This window comes from Leopardus geoffroyi, chromosome B4 (assembly GCF_018350155.1).
Source record: "Leopardus geoffroyi isolate Oge1 chromosome B4, O.geoffroyi_Oge1_pat1.0, whole genome shotgun sequence".
NCBI lineage: Eukaryota > Metazoa > Chordata > Mammalia > Carnivora > Felidae > Leopardus > Leopardus geoffroyi.
Genome location: NC_059341.1, coordinates 72,103,696 through 72,126,468, shown reverse-complemented (window position 1 = coordinate 72,126,468; position 22,773 = coordinate 72,103,696). Strand labels below are relative to the sequence as shown.

At 37.1% G+C, this 22,773-nt stretch overlaps 1 protein-coding gene across 6 annotated transcripts in view; it reads right to left on the bottom strand.

Moving 5' to 3' along the window:
• The window catches only part of TMEM117 (transmembrane protein 117), a 490,241-nt gene that overhangs the window by 55,254 nt on the left and 412,214 nt on the right, over positions 1 to 22,773 (bottom strand). Inside the window, exon 7 of one of the 6 annotated variants that reach the window (XM_045466032.1) lies at positions 4,778 to 5,094. The exons of the other annotated variants lie outside the window; for them this stretch is intronic. Coding sequence (XP_045321988.1) covers positions 5,020 to 5,094 — 75 coding nt within the window. The 3' untranslated portion in view covers positions 4,778 to 5,019. Of the gene's footprint in view, positions 1 to 4,777; positions 5,095 to 22,773 lie in introns of those variants that run through there. 6 annotated transcript variants of the gene reach the window in all.

Here is a 22,773-nt window from a genome sequence, read left to right as displayed (position 1 = left end):
TTCTGGAGATGGATGGTAGTGATAATTATGTTAAGAAAAAATATTCTTTTTAAAATGACAATAACCCTTATTAAAATGATAAGGAGGACTTTATTCAGGACTATGGCAATAGGTGTCAACACCACAGTAATAGAGGAGAGAGGCAGGGCTCAACTCTCAACAAGTAAAGAAAGCTGGGGATTTATAGCCAACAAGCAGAGACGTGGGGGTGAAGGATTGGGTTGGTGGATGGGAAATTAGTGAGAGGATACATCAAGCATGGATTCCCACTACATCAATTTAACAGGATTTTGCTGAAGGCAGGTGAGAGTGATCAGATATCAAGGGTGTGGAGCAGTCTCTCTAAACTTAGTAGCATTTTTGCCACAACAGAGCTAGGCATCCTAGAGGACAAGACGGAGGGCTAGCGGAGAAGAGCACTCCAAGAAGCCTGACTAAAGTTTGGTCAAGGAGACAGTCTGTCAGCTCCACAACCATCTGAATGCACTTAATGCCACAGACATGTACACAATTAATCCTTGAATAATTTAGGCTTGAGCTGTGCAGTCCAGATTTATGCATGTTTTAAAAAATGGATACATTGGAAAAATTTTTTGAGATATGTTACAATTTAAAAAACTCATAGATGAATTATATACCCTAGAAATATAAAAAAAAAGGTATGTCATGAATCCATAAAATATATGTAGATACTAGTCTATTTTATCACTTACTACCAAAAAATATACACAAATCTTTATAAAATCTTTATAAAAAATTAAAATTTATAAAAACACAAACAGAGACTGTACATGGAACCATTCACACTTGAGAGAAATATAAACGAGTTTAAAGATGCAGTATTCAATCATAACTGCATAAAATTAACTATAGCATATGCTATACGACTTTAATAGTTTTGTAGCTACCTCTGTTTGCTATTGGGGTGAACTGGTGTTGGGAGTATTCACTTAAAATGCCTGTGACACTGATCATCTTCACGTAAGCATTTGTCTCTCCAGTAAATGGTGTAAAGTGATCTCTCAGGGTTCTCACTAGTAGTTTTGGGGATATGTGGATTTTTTTAAAAGTAGACTTCATGCCCAGCATGGAGCCCAACACAAGGCTTGAACTTATGACCCTGAGATCAAGACCTTAGCTGAGATCAAGAGTCAGATGCTTAACTTACTGACCCATCCTGGTGCCCCTATATGTGGATTTTTAACTGGAGGATCAGTGCCCCTAACATCCCCCCCTCCATGTTGTTCAAGGGTTGACTGTGCTTAAAAATAGTTAAAATGGGGAGGGGCGCCTGGGTGGTTCAGTCACTTAAGCATCCGGCTTCAGCTCAGGTCATGATCTTGCGGTCCATGAGTTCGAGCCTCACGTCGGGCTCTGTACTGATAGCTCAGAGCCTGGAGCCTGCTTAGGATTCTGTGTCTCCCTCTCTCTCTGCCTCTTCCCCACTCACGCTGTCTCTGTCTCTCAAAAATACATACATGTTAAAAAAATATTTTTTAAATAGTTAAAAAGGTAAATTTTATGTTACATTTTACCAAAATAATACATATTATATATATACATAATATATATTACATATATATAAATAAATATGGCTGATAGCTATCATAGTTTCTTTCCTCTTTTTCTCACAATCTAAACTCTGAAAACATCATTTCTACCTCTTAATAAAATTTCAGGACCTGTCTGTTAACACAAGGTCTCTGTATTTATTTATTTATGTACGTATTTATTTATTTATTTAAAAATTTTTTTAAATGTTTATTTTTGGAGGAGAGAGAGACAGAGCATGAGGGTGGGAAGGGCAGAGAGAGAGGGAGACACAGAATCTGAAACGGGCTCCAGGCTCTGAGCTGTCAGCACAGAGCCTGACTGATGTGAGGCTTGAACTCCTGAACTGTGAGATCATGACCTGAGCTGAAGTCGGACACACAACTGACTGAGCCACCCAGGCGCCCCACACAAGGTCTCTGTTTTATACCAATGGTTAATATTTTAAGAAAATTATCTTAATTCCCTTGAGAACTTTTTTCCTCAAGTTTTGTATTACTCCTCACTATACTGACCAATTACACCTGAAAATTATGCACATCTTTCTTAGAAAAGTTCTGATTAAGTAGAATTGATCAGTTTAGACTAGAGATGAATTTATCACCTCTGATATTTTAAATTCTGTTTCTGGTAGTACACCCCAAGTTCTCATTAGGTTTTTTGTTTTGTTTTTTGGTGTGTGTGTGTGTGTGTGTGTGTGTGTGTGTGTGTGTGTTTGGCAGCCACACTGACCAATAAGAAGCTTCGTGCCTATTGCTACTAAGCCTCTATTCTGTATGTGTACAGTTTAAGCCTTCAGAACCCTTACACTTCTTCCTATGTAATTTAATATCATATCTATGCCACTGTTCTGGAGGTGTAGCATTTGAAATATTTTCAGCAGTGAAAACTGAGAAATGTTTTATAAGACTCTGCAATAAGTTGGAAGTTGTTCTCTTTGAAGTGAATAGTCCCTCTTCCATACACTACCCTTTTTATAGCCTCTCTCTCTCCTTTCAGTGGCCCCTGTGGTATATCTCTGGATGCTAAGTTTCTGGAAATACAATTGTGTCTTAAAATATCAAGGTATGTTTTATTTCTTATATTAGTTCCCTAAATTCCTTAAGCAATTCACCCTGATTTCAAGAGTCACTAAGAAAAGTTGTCATTGATACAGCAGCATTTTACCTGTACATTCTATCTTTTGACAACTATTTCTGACCTTCCCTTTACCTCATTACATTGGGAGTTTTAATGGTCTCTGACTTCCCTGGAAATGAGAAGACCCTTCTGCTACTGGAAGATTCTAGAATTCTCTAGAAATAAACATGTTGAAATGGTAGTAAATATTTAAGGTGAACATTGGGGAAAATTGGCCCAAATCCCAACCAAAGATCTCTTTTAATTACAAATTATAACATTTTCTCTGCCTGGCCAGAATATGATGCTGTATCTAGTCAGTGAACTATAAGAGCTAATATTTCTCTCATAGGGTTGTTGACTTACTAGCAGAAAAAAAAATGCACAGTTTCTTAAAGCTTCAAACCCTACATAGAACTGAGAGTGTTATTAGTACTGAAATTCCTGGTAGTTTTTATCATCCATGGCAAATGAAGTTAATTCAAGTCACTGCACATTTATGGAAACTCTTACTGCAACACACTGGCCAAACGGTGGTGATACTAAGATACATATGATGGCTTGTGCCTTCAAGGAGCTCAGTCTAGTGGGTTATGCACTGTTTTGGATCTTGCAAAGGAAATCAGCCTTAGCTAATACAATTACTATCAACTCTCTTGATGTTCTATAGTGAAAGAATAAAAGGGTTATTAATCACCTGGAGAAAAAGCTCAGGGTTTTGATCACCTACAGATAACGTCAAACTGCATTTGGATGACAAGTCTACTATTTAGAAATTACTTAGCTGGCTCACTGCTCCACAGAGAAAAACCCATTTGTAATCTGTCATGGAAGTTCGAGCCTAGGTCGGGCCGCTTAACTTGCTGTGTGTGATGTCAAGGAATGCATTTTCCTTAATGGGCATTCCCTGACAGCTCACTAGCCAGCTCTGAAAGAGTTGGAGATACGGGATTAAAATACTGGGGGCTCCAGACCGTGGCAACTGTGGGATTCTTACCGACTCAGAACTTGGGCTGCACGGCACATTGATATCTGAAAGGAAGGATTCCAAATGCAATGCACTTGAGTAACGTGCTACTAGAAATACAACTCCTACTTCTAATTGGTGTGTAACAATAAGAAAAAAATGTCATTTTCTATACTGTGGAAGGGAAAATTATCCATTAATGACCACAGTGAAATATAAATTTCGCAGATGCTAAAATACTAACAGTCTCATTATCCCAAGACATTCAGTGATGCACATTCCCTTTTGTTATGCAAAAACATGCAGCCACTGTATTGAACATTTTAAGGATTCCTAAGCAAGTAAAGATGAGCATGTCTTTCAGTTAACATGCTGTATAACACCAATCAAATTTTCAACGGAAGCATAAACATCTTCCGCTTAATCATCTTCGCAAAAATTACGCATTTGGTTTAGAACGCAATGCTGTTACTCCTCTCTGTAACCCAGGCAAGTTTAATTCTTTTCATTTTATTTATCCTCCTAAGCACAGTTTTATGTCTGAATGCATTATAAATTCACTCGGATTTCCATAACTACTGAAATGTGAATTATACAGTGGTGATCCCCTCTCCAATATTCACTAAACTTTCCCATTTAATTTTCATTAATTGTTCTCTGCAATGTTGAGAATCTTAGAAGGGAAGATATGCATTTTACTCATCTCTGTTGCCCTAGTACCTAGCTTAGTACTAATAAATATTAACCACATATTACTATATGTAAATGCATATAAATACATGATTGGGATATTCAATGACTTACTTTCTGGATAATGTCACATTGGTAACCTTCCAGACAGAGGATCGTGACAGAAACGGACTCCCAAGGACACTGCCCTGACTAGAGCTCAACATATGGCTCAGGCTAGAAGAAAGGGGGCTTTAGTAGATCAGATAGCTTGTGAAAGTCAGATGTGAGAAGGAGGAAAGACGTGTGAACCTGTTGAGCTTTTGAGAAACATCAAGCCATTCACTTGGGCAGCACATCAGGTGAGTAGCGTGGAGAGAGAAGTTGCCAAATGAGGCTTGGATTATGGGGATCCTATGAGGGACCTCACAGGACACTGAGTACTCTAAAGACAACAAAAGCCACAAAGGATTCCAAACAGGGAAGTGACATGATCATATATGTTTCATAAAGGCAAATTCACAGTGGAAGATGCATTTGGTGTTCTGAATCTCAACACGTTATTCTCAGCTTTCTGGTGCAACAGAGAATAGCTACTTTGTCTTTTCCACTTGACAGTGGAAGAGAGCTAGCATGTTCCTCCTGAAAGTCTAGGTTTAATGCCGAACATATCCATTTCCTCCATCATTCCTTTGTCATTCTTTGTGGGTCTCTCAGCATTCTGGTTGTTGGCCTTTGCAAATGTTCTCTAGTTTGTCCATGTCTCTTCTGAAACACAGTATCCTCAGCTTAACATAAAAGACAGAAATCACAAAGGAAAAGATTGATAGATTTTACAAGATAAGTCGAAAACAACCGTATGTTAAACAAACCTACCACAAGCCATACTATGAATCTCTACCTGCATTAGAATCACATTTGGGCTTTCTAAGATTCAGATTTCAGAATTCTATCTAGACTGCTTTTTTTTTTTTTTTTCCTGTTAGAGGCTTTACTGAGATATAATTCACATAGCATACAATGCATGTTTAAATTGTGAAATTCATGGTTTTTAATTTATTCCAAAATGGTACAACTATCACCATAATATATATTAGAACCTTTGTTTTTTTTTTTTTAACTTAAGTACAGTTGATACACAATGTTACATTAGTTTCAGGTGTACAATATAGTGATTAGACAAGTCGATATGTGTGCTCACAAGTGTAACTACCTTGACCTTTCATATCAAATACTCTATGGAGAGTGTTTAAGACTTTACATGAAACATGCATGCAGATACCAAAGCATGCATACATGCGTATCTACTCTGTACAGATACAGATACATACACATACATACACATCAGGTTATTCTCAGGAAGACTCCAATTTGACAAGAGCTGTTTTAAATTTTTTTTGTTAATGTTTATTTATTATTGAGAGACAGAGAGAGACAGAGCATGAGAATGGGAGGGGCGGGTGGGTGGCGACACAGAATTTGAAGCAGGCTTCAGGCTCTGAGCTGTCAGCACAGAGCCCCACACAGGGCTCGAACCCACAAACCGCGAGATCACGACCTGAGTCGAAGTCAGACGCTTAACCAACTGAGCCACCCAGGTGCCCCGACAACAGCTGTTTTAAACTAAAAATCCTAATAACAAATAAAACTCAAAACAAATATTCGTAACATATATAATAGGAAAAGAGGTAATATCTTTAATGTGCAAAGAGGTCTTATAATCCAATGAGGAAAATATTAAGCATCCTAATAAAAAATCAAGCTAAGGATATGAAAACCGATTCACAAAAGGAATAAATAGAAATGGTTAATAGACTTAAACAATTATTATCTTCACTATATGTCTACCATCCCTAGCCCTCAATTTCAAAGTAGGAAAACTCTGAAAATAAAGCTTTTCTAGCATTCATACAGCAGCAAAACCTAATCTGACCTGAGCTCATTTGGTGACAAACACCTGATGAGAAAGGATATTAATGGTTTCTAAGTGTCCCATTTAGTATGGATACCCATATGAGTCACTGCAGAAGGGTGAGGATATTCTTGTTTGTTTATAGTATGTTAGACTACCCCAGGCTACCTGAGATGCTTGTATCATGTACTGTTCTGTATTATATTGGTAAAAGTAAAAAAAGAAATAAAAATTTTGAAAAAGCTGTTCAGCTAGTGATCACGGATATGTGTAGTTAAAGAAATGTATGTCAAAATGAAATTTTCCTTTTTTTTTTACCCGTTAAAAATTGGAAACTCTTAATACAACTCTGCTATTTGTTGGTGAGGAGAATGGTCACTTTCTTATACTTACTGTGGAATAATAAATAGAACAACCTCTAGAGGGAAATTTGGCTAGGCATATGAGAAGTCATTATAATGTGCAACCCTTTTAAGTTACCAATTCAACTTCTGGGAATTCATCTCGAGAAAATAATCATTGTGTCATGTTCATTGCAACACCATAAATAGTCATAAAATGGAAACAAACATTGCACAATAGGTAATCTGTTATATCATGATCACATCACAAATTACATTATAACACATTCACTAAGATAACCTTGTGAAAGAATAGTTCATGACATGAAAAATTTTAATAATACTTTGTGAAGTAAAGAAGCAGGTTACAAAATAGTAATAATGTAGAAGATGATTCCATTTTTGGAAAAATACATATGTATTTTTTCCATAAAGTTCACATGCACTGACTAATTTACCTGGAAGACTGCATTATAAATAATTTTACTTCTTTATTCTGTTCTGTTTTCCAATTTGTTTTTTGAAGAACTTGTAATGCTTTTGCAACCTAATAAACCAATACATTTTAATGTAATACCCCAAGCTCCACACAATTCTGCTAAAATGTTCTGATTGTGATGAAGTAACATGGGGCTATTCCTTCTTTGATCCTGGACACTCCTATTAATACAGTCCAAGCTGACATCATAAAAGATGAATTAACAATATATTTATAATACGGTAGAGTGTAAATGGGTTTGGTATAAGGCACAATCATGATAATGATAATAATGGAAATAGTAATAGCAATAACACATCATAGGAAAGGAAATCTAATGAAATTATGGGCAGGCAGAAGCTATGCTGCCAATAACAACTCTCCAAGGACAGCCTTTCTTGCATCTCTCCTTTTCCTTCTATAATTACAGGAGTGGTTTATGGATCCAAAAACTCTCTGGTTTTAAAAGATGAGGGGAGTTTCAACCTCAAAACAGCAGTTTGAGGTAATATATTTATTTGCCTTTTCTTTCTAAATACCTTTGAATTTACTTACATAATATAACATAGGGTAGGGAAAGAGCATGTGTAACAAGGCATGGAACAGTCAATGTTCCACAAATAGCTTCCATATATTGAAATGATTCCAGAGCACAGCAAAGACAGAAGCTTTCAGTTCATTGATAGGACCAACATGACCATGATAGAAATGGGCAGGAACAAAAGGATACATGCATCTCTTTCATAAAATTACATGCAAAACTGAATTCAGCAGTTTACTAAATAATAATGAAGTACCATAAAGTGGGATATACTGCAGTGACATAAGAATGGGTAAAGGTAAGAAACCTATTTTCATAGTTTATTACATTAATAGTTTAAACTATAAAACATACTGAAAAAAAGCATGTGATCATCTCTGGCTAAGTTGAAAAGCTGGTTTATTTTATAGGAAGTCACCACAATTCCCCCCGGGGCGCCTGGGTGGCTCGGTCACTTGAGCGTCCAACATTGGTTCAGGTCATGATCTCAGGGTTTGTGAGTTTGAGCCCCACTTGCTGTTGTCAGTGCAGAGCCTGCCTCAGATCTTCCCCTCCCTCTTTGCCCCTCCCCCATTCATGCTCTCTCTCTCTCTCTCTCTCTCTCTCTCTCTCTCTCTCTCTGTCTCTCTCTCTCTCAAAAATAATACATAAACACTAAAGAAGTCACCGTAAATTCCTCATAAAAACTTAGTAGGTTCTTAATGTGTTAGACACCAAAAGCAAAAATGATACCTAATGGTCTAACAAAGGGGTAAGGAAAAAAAAAACCCTAAAACTTCAATAATGAAATAGGTCCAGTCCATGAGCTGGATGTTCATAAAGCAATTTTAATATTTATCAAGGATCTAGCAGAAGGAAGTAAGCTCAACTTAGCTAATAATGAAAAATTAAAGACCAATAAGGTATTTTTGACTATTAGGCTAGAAAAGATGTGAAAGATCAATAATACCCTATGTCAGCACACATATGGAGAAACTCAGATGTATTCATCTCCTATTACTGCTCTAACAAATGACCACAAATGCAGAGCCTTAGACAATACAAATTTATTATCTTAGTTCTAGAAGTCAGATGTTCAAAATGGGTCATAGTGAACTAAAATCAAGATGTTGGCAGAGCAACATTCCTTCTGAAAGCTCAGAGAGAGAATCTGTTTCTCTGTCCTTGTTGTGATGTTAGATGCCACCTGCACCTCCTGACTCCCAGCCCTCTTGGTCGGCCTTCAAGCTAGCCTCCTCATGCTGCTACCTCTTGTCCTCGTCTGCTTCTCTTTTCCTCTTTTAAACACGTTTGTAGTTATATTGGGTCCTCCTGGATAGTCCAGGATAATCTCCATATTTTGGGGTCAGCTGACTAACAACCTTAATTTCCCTTTGCCATGTAACTTCACATATTTGCAGGTTCCAGGGATTAGGATATAGATCTTTTGTGGGGGAGGCATCATGCTCTTTACCACACCAGGTATTTTCAGTCACTGTTCATGATGTGTATATATTATTACAAACTTTCTGGCAGGTTGACACTAAAATGTCCCTGTAGGTTACTGTGCATCACAGGACTGTAGCTGTACACGAATTAGATTTGCAAGTTCCTTTTGTATAGCATAGCTTTAAAACATATTTCAAAAGAGAAATATTTATACTTGCCCTTGCCCCTCAAGTTTAGTGGTGATGATCTACTCTTTCTGACCTTATAAGCAAGTTACAGTCTATTCAGTGATGGGAATAATTTTCTAAGACATTGAAAAATATATAGGATTTATTCTGAGAAATGAAGAATCAGAAAGCCATTTTTACAATGAGATGAAGCCTCCCATGAATTTGAACAGAAATAGTGAGGGTGTCTAAACATGCCAATCTCTGGGAATCAGTAATTAAAAAAAAAAGTTCCATTATTCATTTAAATATTTGTCTTACTGGGTCAATCTCACAAAATACACATTGAATTACCCAGAGAACCTTAGAGGTCAGATAGAAAATGTTTCAGAGACCACTAACTATGCAAACGCAGACAGCACTAATGCATAGACTGTGCTGAAGAGTGATAACTTCAGTGCCTTCTCTATGACAAGACTTGTCTGATATAAATCACTCATCTTATTCTAATCACATTATGCCCTTGTTATAGTTCATTATCATCCCAGGTCATATGGCTAGAGATATTTCCAGGCAGAAAATCTCATTTTATGATAGTCCCCATTTCAAGTTCTTTCATTTACATTGTTAAGCCCTACAAATATTCTTCCTCTCTTCACACATTAAAGGCACATTTGCTGCTAAGCTTAAATCCTTGAGTGATTCTATAGCAAGACATGTAACACACTAGTGTTATTATTAATATTGAGTAATTTGCAGTTGCAAATAGATGGCTGCTGTTTTTATAAATTAATAAAGCATCACAAACTCTATATGACTGAACTTAATTTTATTGGCTTTTAAAGTTTTAATTCATTTAATCTCACCCATCATAATAGAATTTTTTATTCCTGATGTGAAGTCAGCGATTACATTCCTCTGTCCCACCTTTAACAAGGAAGCACCTCTGAAGGGGTCTCATCTTAGTAGGTGGTGAGAAGGTAAGGCAAAGCTCTGTTGCAATATTCTTACTTTCCCCCTTTTCCCAGGTATTAAGAAAAATACAACAGGGTCTGCCACTCTCGGAACCTCTTCCTCATGACTTTGCAATCAGAATTTTCTTCACTTCATAATACAGAATTTCCACTTCATAATACAGGAGGGAGCAATCATAGCCCCAAGTTTTACCACTCCTCGAGCCTCCTTGGCAGCTGTCTATAGGAGTCACACTGACGGCAGTCATGGAGGGTACCAGTTTCAACTAGAAGAGTTTACATGAGCAAACACCAGGCTCAGAGAAATACATGGCAGAGTCAGAACAAAGACTCTACTCTGGGTCTACGATGGTTGTACTTTGCAAAATCTAAAGAAAACTGAATTTGCTGATGAACATTTCTAGAAGCTACGCCAAATTCAATTCATAAATTGTCCAATGTCAACAGGATCTTAAATTACCCCTCTGAAAAGCCCTCTGGTAAACTTTTTTTTTTTTTTTTTTTTTTTAATTTTTTTTTTTCAACGTTTATTTATTTTTGGGACAGAGAGAGACAGAGCATGAACGGGGGAGGGGCAGAGAGAGAGGGAGACACAGAATCGGAAACAGGCTCCAGGCTCTGAGCCATCAGCCCAGAGCCCGACGCGGGGCTCGAACTCACGGACAGCGAGATCGTGACCTGGCTGAAGTCGGACGCTTAACCGACTGCGCCACCCAGGCGCCCCTCTGGTAAACTTTTTAATGTCCGATCAATATAAATAGGATTTTCACCTCAGAAATTTTTAATAAGTAGTTTTAATACAAGTACACAATCCTATAGCTGAAAAAATAAAATTGCTCCCATTTGGGAATATTCTAAAATCTTTCATGTAAAGGATGATTACTGTGGCATCTGAGTGGCTCAGTTGGTTAAGCATCTGACTTAGGCTCAGGTCATGCTCTCACAGTCTGTGAATTTGAGCCCCACATTGGGCTCCGTGATGACAGCTCAGAACCTGGAGCCTGCTTCAGATTCTGTCTCTCTCTCTCTCTTTCTCAAAAATAAACATCTAAGAAACATTTAAACATGATTATTGAGTCCCAATAACTTGCCAGTTTAACCAACATCTGTTGCATATTCTCTGTATTTGACCTGAACTATTTCATGTAATTCTTACACCTTTTCAGTGAGATAGGTATATACCTGCAAACAAATAAATGCAATACAGTGGGGGAGTAACTATAATTGACATTTATCTATCTATGTATCTAATTTTTTAAAGTTTATTTTTGAAAGACACAGAGACAAGAGTGGGGGAGGGGGAGAGAGAAAGAAAGAGAGAGAGGGAGAGAGAAAATCCCAACCGGGCTCCACGCTGCCAGCTGCAGAGCCCGACATGTGGCTCGAACCCACAAACTGTGAGATTGTGACCTGAGCTGAAACCTCAGAGTCAGATGCTCAACGGAACTGAGCTACCCAGATGCCCCTATAATTGACATTTATAAAATTGCTATGAACGCATAAGAAAAGAAGCACTTAAGTTTGCCTGAGAGAGTTAGATGAGGCTTCATAGAGAGGGTAGCATTTAAGCTGAAGTCTGAATGATGGCTGAGGATAGCCATGCATGCACACTGACAAGAAGCCCTATTATTACCAGTACAAAGGCATTATGACTTGAGTAACCAACTGGTATTTCAACATTTTAATGGAGTATAAAATGTAAAAGGTGGGGGGTGGAGATGGGGGAAGGTAGGAAGGATGATGACTAGGAAGAGGCCAGCAGCTGGCCATGGGCTAGATAACAGAATGGTCTAGTATGGCACGCAAGGGAATTTCTATCTGAAGAATTTTGAGGATCATATTTTTATGTTAAAAAGATAAAAAGATTACTTGGGACAAATGGGGTAAGAATAAAAGAAGAGAAACAATATTATACTCCTATAAGTAAAAGTTGATGGTAACCCAAACTAAGTAAAGGCTACTAGGGTCTTAAAGAGAAACAGATTCAAGAAATACTTAGCAAGAAGAATGCACAAGGCTATCGATTGACTGTAAGACAGATGAAAGAGAGAAATCTTGGATATCTCCCAGATTTTTTGGCTTGAGTGACTAAGTGGACAAAAATCATGATAGGTTGGTTTTAAATATGATGAACCAGAGAAGCCCATGGAAGATCTTGGCAGAAATAGCCATTTGCCAGTTAGATATTCCAGGTGTGAAACTGAGCAGAGGCATTTGGATTTGAGAAAGACCAGCCCATAAGGAGGACTTGAAGCCATGACAGTGGATGAAAAACTACCTTTGAAAAACTAGCTGGGATGAAGAGATAAAGGAAAATAGGGTAGGCTTTTATGGGATACTGATGTTTAAGGGGCTGTTATAGGATGGGGATTTGACAAACTGGATTGAAAAGAAAGAGATATATACTGTGACTTTGAGCTTGTAAAGAGTGAAAATGCTGAATTAAGAGGCAGTCATAAGATAAAGTGAATGCATTCACCAGACTGAATTCTACACAATCATTACATGTAAGGACCCACTAACTTTCATATTTGTGTAACTGGAATATACCTTGGCCTCTACGACCTTGTCTTTCCCCTGAGTCTTGCCCAGAAACCCATCAGAATCAAAAGAGAAGGATAGGACTGAAAGAAAATAATGTCAAAAGGATTGGAGACTATTTTTTTGAACTGAAATTTTCTTCGGAAGTTGGATGTAGATTATAACATTGCACATTACAGAGCAAAACTTCTTAAAAAAAAAAAACCCTCTCTTTCTCAAGTTCTATTAGCAGCTGTCACCTCTATGTCTTCTCTCTTTTCCCCCCCATAACAACTCCTTCTGACCCCCGGTTCCTACTGTCCTACTTCATGGGCAGGAATCTCTCCCAGGGCTCTGAGCTTCTTCATTTTGCATCCACATCTATCGCTCTATTCATTACAGGAAAAAAAGGACATTTCTTGGCACCAACTTCAGAAGTCCCAGAAAGGAATGACAAGGACTATAAACAACAAATTTTAATTTTTTCCCCAGACACATATTTTTGTGTATAAAGTCATTTTGTTATAAAACAGAGACATATACCTCTTTGGTTTCATGCTATTCTTATATTTTAGAACTTATTCAACTTGCAAATAAATGTTCAGGACTCAGCTATTGAAATCAAACAAAGATTAAATAGATGATAAGCATCTTAGACATAAATACATTTTTCTGCAAAGGGATATTTATAAAATACACTTTCATCAAAAATTAGATACAAATAAACCGGATACATATTTGGTTTTAACTGTTCAGCTTTTCACAATATGCACCACAGGAATGATACAGTTTTATAGGACAAATGCATAATTTTGAACTCTCCAAACTTCATCAAATGTAATAAAGTCCAAATACCATCCGGCAATTTGTAATTTCCTTGGGGTTCTTTTATGTATAGCCATCTGAGTCAAAGTAATAATAAACATTCACTTATTAGTAGTGTATTACCTTAGAATAGTGAGTTCACAGAAATCATATTTGGACTAAATAAAAACCCATATTCACAAATCAAATTCCCTAGTGATTCTGATATCACTAGATCTAAAAGGAAAACCCAAGAACCTGCATTTTTAACCAGTACAGTTGACTCTAATTCATGGCCACGAGAATCATCTGTAATGCCTAGTAATTCCCAGGCACCAGTGCATGCTTACTAAACCAGAAACTCTGACAATGTTCCAATAGCCAGAGAATTCACATCCTTTTAAGAGTTTTTGTGATTCTTCTGATCAGGTAGGGATGGAAATCACCCCATTTAGTGTAGATTTCTAATAGCAGGTTATGGCTACAATGCATTGTTACTCAGACTCCTTATCACATTATAATAGTCTAGCTTAGCTAAAATCAAGCAACCCTGAATGATTTATTGTAATTCCAGGCACTACTCTGAAACTTTTTTCCGACTAAATTAATTTGTTTTCTTCTTCCAAATAATGAAATTTAGATATATGAAAAGATAATATTTCAACTGCATTTTAATTTAGCTGTCATAAAAATCCTATAATGTGGGTCATGAAAAATTGTCATCCTACAGATGAGACTATGGACACCTAGAGATGAAGTGACTTAAACACATTTCCACTGCCACTAAGAAATTGAGTCTTGCTTCTAGTCTACTGCAAAAGTGTTCCTGTCATTCAGTAAGCTTCCTGCCACCTAGCAAGTATTCTGTTGTGGCTGTTGTGTATATTAATTAATTTGATATACACAATACTATAAGGTAAGGGAAAAATATGGGCTTTGGGGTCACACAGATCTGTTTTTCTAATCCTCATTTTGCTGAATCCAGACTCTGTGTACTGTGAGCAATTCTCATTTTCCTCATTTTAAAAATTAGAGATAATACTATCAATCTTGTAGAAAGGTTGAGAAGATTAAATAATATACAGTGTGTCTAAGCATTCAGGATAGTGCTCGATGTAGGGTAAATGCTCAGTGAATAATAGCTTTTATTTTTCTTTCTGCTTCCTTCTCTCCTTCCATCCTGCCTTATTTTGGGTCTAGTGTGTTTCCAGTACAGCATTCTGCCCTTTTTAGTAGCTTGTTCCTCATTTCTAATATGGAAGGTTTATACTATGGTCTTCTAGTATTGGACCCATCCTTACTTAGTCTAAGTACACTAGGCTAGACTTTGAGCAACTTGTTGCACAACATTTCCCCAAGGCTCCTCTTGCTTGTCGAACTCCAGAGTTAATGGATCTTTGACTCAAAAATGATCTGTCAGGGTACTGGGCTGGGATTTGGAAGATCCAAATTCTAGACTGGGCCCAACCACTGTCAGGCAAGTTATCAAATCTTACTGGGTTTCAGTTGTAAAATCAGGACGTGATCATATGACCAAAAATTTTCCTCCTACTCTAAAATGCTAGGATTCTAAAATATTTTTAAACTTGTCATCTAAAAATGGCTGTTCTTCATTTCTTATTTTAGGTATGAGTTTAAAATAAATGTTCTGAATTACTGGGCATTGTTGTATTGGCTTCCATGATGTCTCACTGCCTACAACATTTGTTTTTAAACTTATTCCTAAGCTCTATCATCGTATCTTAAAAACTTAATAGAAGAGCTCATGGCAATATATCATATCCCTGATATTCCATTAAGAATAACTACAAAGTAGGCCAGCTGGGTGGCTCAGTCAGTTAAGCATCTGACTCTTGATTTCAGCTTAGGTCATGAACTCATGGTTCATAAGTTCAAGCGCTGAGTCAGGCTCCATGCTGACAGCATGGAGTCTGCTTTGGATTCTTGAACTCTCCTCTCTCTCTGCCCCTCTCTCTCTCTGTACCCCACTCTCAGAATACATAAATTAATTTAAACAAAAATAGGTACAGAGTATTAGCCCATCTCATCCAGGGACAGGATATTTGACATGAATGTCTGTCAATAGGGCTCATGTTTAGCAACACCTATCCAATTCTGACCTGAAGTATAACCACACTCTGAGTTTGAAATCTACCCCAGAGGAGCTGGGAGCCTGATCAAATGGCAGGATGGGTGTCTTCAACATTGCAGTTTTTATTATATACAAGTGGTGCAACGACAAGTGGTAACTGCTACACGTGACTCCCAGGACCAATCACAATATACACACAAAGATGGGGGTGAAGGTTATGGCTGCAACAATCTTTCAGGGTGATGATCAGTTACTAATCATCCATGGCACCTGAAAACAATGATGCATCCATTGAAAAGATACAAATTTGAAGGAGTTATATCTTGCTGCCTCCATGTGGCTTTGAAACAATTACTGCTCATGTGCAACAGTATAGGATTTATATTTTCCCAGTTTTTTAATCATGTTCTAGCTCTCTTTAAAAAAAAGTACCTTGGAGACTGAAGCATTTAAATTGGGATAAAACTTGAATGTCTCTATTTTCCACTTGCTTAACCAAATCTTATAATTCCTTCAAGCACCATTCTTCTCACATTATCCTTAAAGACTTGACTGATCTCACCTACTCACGATAATCCCTCATAGAACTTACCGCCTATTTCAAAACTGTGATCTACATCATATGTTAACCAGACTATTAGTTTCATTTTCACGTGAATGTGTTTATCACTCCAGTGCCCATGACTGGACCCTAAAGTGTGTTTGCCTGGTAACCCCAGTGCTTCCAGCTTATCTGTGATCTTCTGCACAATTTTCTTGATACTATAGGTCACCTGCTAAGACATGTTCTCTGGCACCTCCTGCACACTGCCCACTTGGCTGGACTCTCCCATGCTGCATGGACATGTCTTACTGTAAGATGTCTGTCTACTATTTGGAAGCTAGTTATTGGGACTATTAATAAATATATTGAGATTCCCCTCCACGATTGTCCTTGAATATTCTGTCATCCCACTAGATCAGGTGATGCCAGAAGTACAAAATGGTGACAGTAAATAAAAGGGAGATTCAACCTCTTAGGCACATATCGTGAAGACAGTAGGCATTTATGGTTAATCCAGGAGTTACTTCAATTATAAGGCCTTAGTCCATGTCATCATTTGGGACAGAAATTGTCATTACTGTGTTTTAAGGTAGGTGTGTAACCTTTGAATAAGAAAAATGAAGACGTAAAATGATTGTGAAAAGGAGTTTAAAATACTTTGAAAGAAGTTCTATAATGTATTCCCAAAGCTGAAGGACATGTTAAAACTGGTGGTCAGACATTTAAACAACCCTTTCTTTCTAAGCAGCCTATAAACAAAATCAGTCAGACCAACTTGTCCGGAAAATATATGCCAACTTGTCAAAACACCATAGCTATTTAATTAAAATCGGTTCATGCTTGTTGCTCTGCCCTATGTTCTAAAGTGATTGATTCCATTTTCAACAGCTATGACCTCAAAATAAGTGCCCTACTGAAGTCAGGTTATTGGAATTTTAAAATAAAGTCTACCAAAATTCATGATGTCTTTTTTTAAACTAGTCAACCTATTTCTGAGAACCATATACAAAACAGAAAACAAACACATTTTTAGAGGTTAAAAAGTGAAATCTTTGTAGAATGCAATTTTCATAATTATTTTTTAAGTGCATTAGGAATTACTTTTCAGGAAATATCATTTTTCTTTACGTGTTTTTCAAACTAGACCAAAGAGTCCTTTTCAACACTTAACTGAGTAATTTGTTCAGATTTTTATTTGGATATTTAATCACAGTAAAATAATTCAATGAAAATGACCTAATTTAATATTATTGATAGCTCATTCTCCTGATGTTGGTAAACATTTTGCTTCTTGAAAAATCTCATGTTATTTGGCTTTTCTGAAATAATGCTGTGATCATTCATTTATTTATTCTTTCATTCAGCAAATACTTATGGTAAAACTGCAATGCATTGAACATGAGCTAGCTGTGGGAATGAAAAAATTGAGAAAACATACCTCCTCTCCTTGAGGAGCCCACATGTTAGAGTAAGTATGTAGATACATAGGTATGAAGGTATTAGGTAGGTATATAGATAAATTACAAGAGAAGTGCTGATAACATGTATCAACAGTGTGAAGATTCACCAAAATCTTCATCTTGAAGATTTGAATCTTCATCTTTGAATCTTTCATCTTCTCTTTAAAAGCCTCTCTTCTAGAAGAATTCTTTCATCTCCTTGAAGCACATAAAGCTGATACTGCATATGTAATATGTTTTATATTATGAATCTACTTACATACATAAATCAAAGATATACCCACACAGAAGGTGAAGAGAGAAGCCTTCTAGAGGAGAGGATGATAAAGAGAAGAGGTTCAAGGCCAAACCTTTCTATAATTAACCATAAATTCCCAGAAATTTATCTTCTCATAGCTTCCTCTGCCTCCTGGGCACTTTGTTCAGCAGATGCTATCTTGATGCTAGACTACATTGATCCAGTTGTGAAACTTGACAGTTTTTAATATTCCCTACACTAATCCCCTAGAGTTCAGTTATATAAAGCATTCAGAAAGGACAGAGAATGCATGGAAACTTAACAACACATATAACTTAATCAGTCTCCATGGTCATTACCACTGCTTCATCCCATCCACCTCCACCCACCATCCACACTGGAGATTTTTACTGGCTTCTCAAGTCATCCCCACCTATACCCATCTTTCTGGCTCCACACCTCTCCTCCTCCTCCCCATAGCCCCTCCCTACTCTCTTAATTTCCTCCTTTTCTTCCTCTCACTTCCTTCTTTCATTCTCTCTCTTCCTGTCTAGTTAAAAAGTACAGAATGTTCTTTATCTTATAAAGAGAAAGCTCCTTTATTTTAAAGCCTTCATACGGACAACTAGATCCTAGGATGGCAGGAAGATAAATTTTAAAAGTGGCAGATGTAGGAACGTTTGCTTTTTACCTGAATAATTCTTCTAAACGGTTTCTTGAAATGCCTTTATTTTTCTACTCATATTTATTCTACTAAATTATTAATTCCTTTGTGACTACAAATGCCTGTGGACTGTGTCATTGATCTTTGATTTCCTTTCCCACTGTCCTGTGTCTCTAGCACCTGATATGGTGTACACAGGGAATGAATTTGTAAATGTTTTCTTTTGTTACATTATTTATCATTAAGTATTTTTCCAACCGTTATATGTAGTGAAATGAGTCCCACGACCAAGTTAATCAACATATCCATTACTTCACATAGTTTATTTTTTAAAATGAGAATGCTTGAAATGTACTCTCTTAGCAAATTGCAAGTATACAAAATAGTGTTTTTAACTATAGTTACCATGTTATACATTACATCCTCAGAACTTATTCATCTTAAAACTGGAAGTTTGTGCCCTTTTACCAACCTCTCCCTATTTTTCTCAACACCTGGCAACCAGCATTCTACTCTCTGTTTCTATGAATTTGGCTTTTTATTTGTTTTAATTTGGGTATAGTTGGTGCACAATGTTACCTGACTTTCAGGTCCACAACATAGTGATTCAACAAGTCTATGTTGTATTAGGCTTATCATAAGTGTGGCTAATCATCTGTCACCATACAATGTTATTACAATATTATTGACTATATTACCTATGCTGTATTTTTTATTCCTGTGACTTATTTGTTCTATAACTGGAAGACTGTATCTTCCACTCCCCTTCACCCATTTTTCCCATTGCCCACCCCCTCCTTTCTGACAACCATCAGTTTGTTCTCTGTATTTATAGAACTAATTCTACTTTTTCAGGTTTTTTCCCCTTTGTTTTGTTTCTTAGATTCCACATTCCACATTAAATGAAATCATATGGTATTTGTCTTTCTTTTTCTGACTTATTTCACTTAACATAACACCCTCTAGGTCTATTCATGATGTTGCAAATGGCAAGATCTCATCCTTTTTCAGAACTGAGTAATATTCTGTATTCACACTTCACCTTCTTTATCTGTTGATCTATCAGTGGATACTTGGGGTGTTTCCATATCATGGCTATTGTAAATAATGCTGCGATAAACACAGAAGTAGACATACCTTTTCAAATTAGCATTTTCATTTTCTTTGGGTAAATACCTTGTGGGGGAATTATTGGATTATATGGTATTTCTATTTTTAATTTCAATAATCATCAGGGAAATGCATATTAAAACCACAATAAAATATCACCTTACAACTGTCAGAATAGCTAGAATAAAAAAGACAAAAAATAACAAGTGTTGGTGAGGATGTGGAGAAAAAGGAATCCTCAGACACTGTTGGTGGGAATGTAAATTGGTACAACTACTGTGGAAGACAGTATGGACGTTCCTCAAAAAATAAAAAATAGAATTCACAAATGTTTTCTGAACTTAATGGATCAAAACTAAGTTCTTAAAAAAAAAAAAAAAAAAGAGGTTAGAGTGGGAGGGAGCCAAAGCATAAGAGACTCTTAAAAGCTGAGAACAAACTGAGGGTTGATGGTGGGTGGGAGGGAGGGGAGGGAGGGTGATGGGTATTGAGGAGGGCACCTTTTGGGATGAGCACTGGGTGTTGTATGGAAACCAATTTTACAATAAATTTCATATATTTTTTAAAAAAAACTAAGTTCATACTGTGATGATTAGGACACTACTCTCAGCTGGAGAAAATTTTCCTGTCCATTGTTTTCCTTTTTCAAATTCTTGCTGCCTGCCCTTCTACTCTTACCTCTTTTTTGGAGTTTTGTCCTACTATCCTGTCTATACTGACATCTCTCTTTCTCTATTTTGGGCAGGTGGACTCCTAGGACACTTTTTTTTCTTTGATTACTCTACAATACATTATATTTTTAACTCTTACATATCTTACATATATCTTTTCTTCAATCTAACAAGAGATGAATGGGTGGGACACAATTGCAAATTAAATACTTATGCAATGAACTAAAGGAATATAAAAGCCAAATGGCAAAATTATAAATATTAAACAGATTGGAGATAATATTTCCTCAGAGAAGTGTTTTTTACAATTTACATCTCATGTTCTGTAGAAATGTGTGATTTATATGAGTCACATGTTTTTTATTTTTATTTTTATTTTTTTTTATTTTTTTTTTTAACGTTTATTTTATTTTTGAGACAGAGAGAGACAGAGCATGAACGGGGGAGGGGCAGAGAGAGAGGGAGCCACAGAATTGGAAGCAGGCTCCAGGCTCTGAGCCATCAGCCCAGAGCCCGACGCGGGGCTCGAACTCACAGACCGTGAGATCGTAACCTGAGCTGAAGTCCGACGCTCATCCGACTGAGCCACCCAAGCGCCCCATGAGTCACATGTTATATTATACTGACATCTGTTTATGCCTTAGTTCTAGCGACTTTACTAGAACTGCAGAAAGATATGATACATCAAATGGTTTTCACAATAAATGTAGAAAATCCTATTTAATAAACATTCATAAAAATAATTATACTTTCTCTACAAGTTTTCAGAATTGACCTACTAACTTTGTTAAGATAAAATCTTTATAGCAATAATGTCATATTCTAAGGGTTTCTTTTCTTTTTATTTTTTTACCAAACATTAAAATATCTTTTGATAGTGTAAGCTGAATTTTTCTACTATTAGAAAAGTCTAGGGTCAATTGCTTTAAAATCACTTAAATAAGTCCAATGAGAGAAAATCTTCTAATGAAATGATTCCCTCCATTTCCACTAATTTTGCTACTTTTCTATTTTTCTTTTGTCTGAAATATATGAATCTAGAATGAAATAGATCACAGTTTAGTTGGCTATGGATTTGTAGGATATTTGTATTATATATTTTTAAATGCCTTAAATATATACATCTTCTGGGGCTCTGTTTATTTTACCACTTGTACTAGTTCCTGAAACTTTAACATGATGCTCCCAAAGGGGGGGCAGAGTTTGCAGGAGACTCAGTGCTCAAATGTCACTTCTTTATCCTCATCAAGCAGTTATTACTCTGGGCATACTGCTGCCCATGTAAGGCTCTGTGTTAGGGAGACTCCAGGGACAAATAGTTATAAGCTATGGTTCCTGCTCCAGAGAGCAGGAAAACAGTGAAATGGTGATTTGTGTCCAGGGGAAAAGTGCTGCAGGAGTTCCAAGGAGGAAAGTGATTACATGGTTTTCATGAGGGGGAATTGGAATGGTCCTCAGCAGTAGGGTCTAGATGACCAGAGCAGGAGGAGACACATCTGGGGAGAAAAAGAGGCTTACAGACACCCTGGAATGAGTGTGCTGTGGTCAAGGGCCAAACAATAAGCCCTTTGGTCTGAGGTGGATCTACAGCATAGGATGGTCTGGGGTAGATCTACAGCATAGAATACATGTGAGAAAACACAGCAGGGCCAGATGGTGAAGGGCACTGGGAGCATGCTCTCGGAGTCCTGACTTTATACTTGGACAATGAGGTATCACTTTGACTGAGAAGAGGCATGTACAACATGACATTCCAGACTGGAAGTTTATGAGCCTGAGCCGCATAGAGTGTGTGGGACAAGGGGACATGTGGAAGCAGAAGTTTGCATAGGAGATTATTTTACAATAGTATACAGGAGACTCAGGACTGAATACAAGCAGAGAAATGATAAGGAAGGATTCGACCACAAAAGACATAGCAAAAGAGAAATCAAAGGGACTGGCTCACTGACTCAGTACTGGGCGAGAAAGAAAAGGAGTTAAGGGCCCTAACTCTTGGGTCTCTTTCTGGACTTTCCTTCATATTAGACATCAATTAATTTAGCTTTTGAGGCCCAGCATCTCCCTGTTTTTCTGTGGAACTGCCTTGCCCCCAGTCACTTCACTGATGGGTGCAGGACAATCCAGTCCTTACAATCCTTTCCCCAGGAATCTAGAATTATGCCTGACAACTAGAGTGGTCTCCCTCTGAGGTATTCGCTGTGGCCATTTCCTTCCATATGAACTGGGAAGCTGAGAAAGCTTCTCTGTAGTAAGAAAAGAGAAGGAAAGTGAAGGGAAAAATTAAAAAAGATGAGAGATGGAGAAAAAAAGCTAGGTCTGGGCTCCCTGGTGCCCTTTAGTCTCTGCTTTCATGTGTCCCTAAAATGTAACTGCCTCCCTCCTCTCTAATTCTGTACAGCATCCTTATAACACAGTATTACATCCCCCCACTTTGATTAAGCTAGCTTGGCAGGCTTATTGTTACTTGTAGCCAAAATCATCCAAACTGATAGATTCCTCAACACAAACTCTTCATTGTCG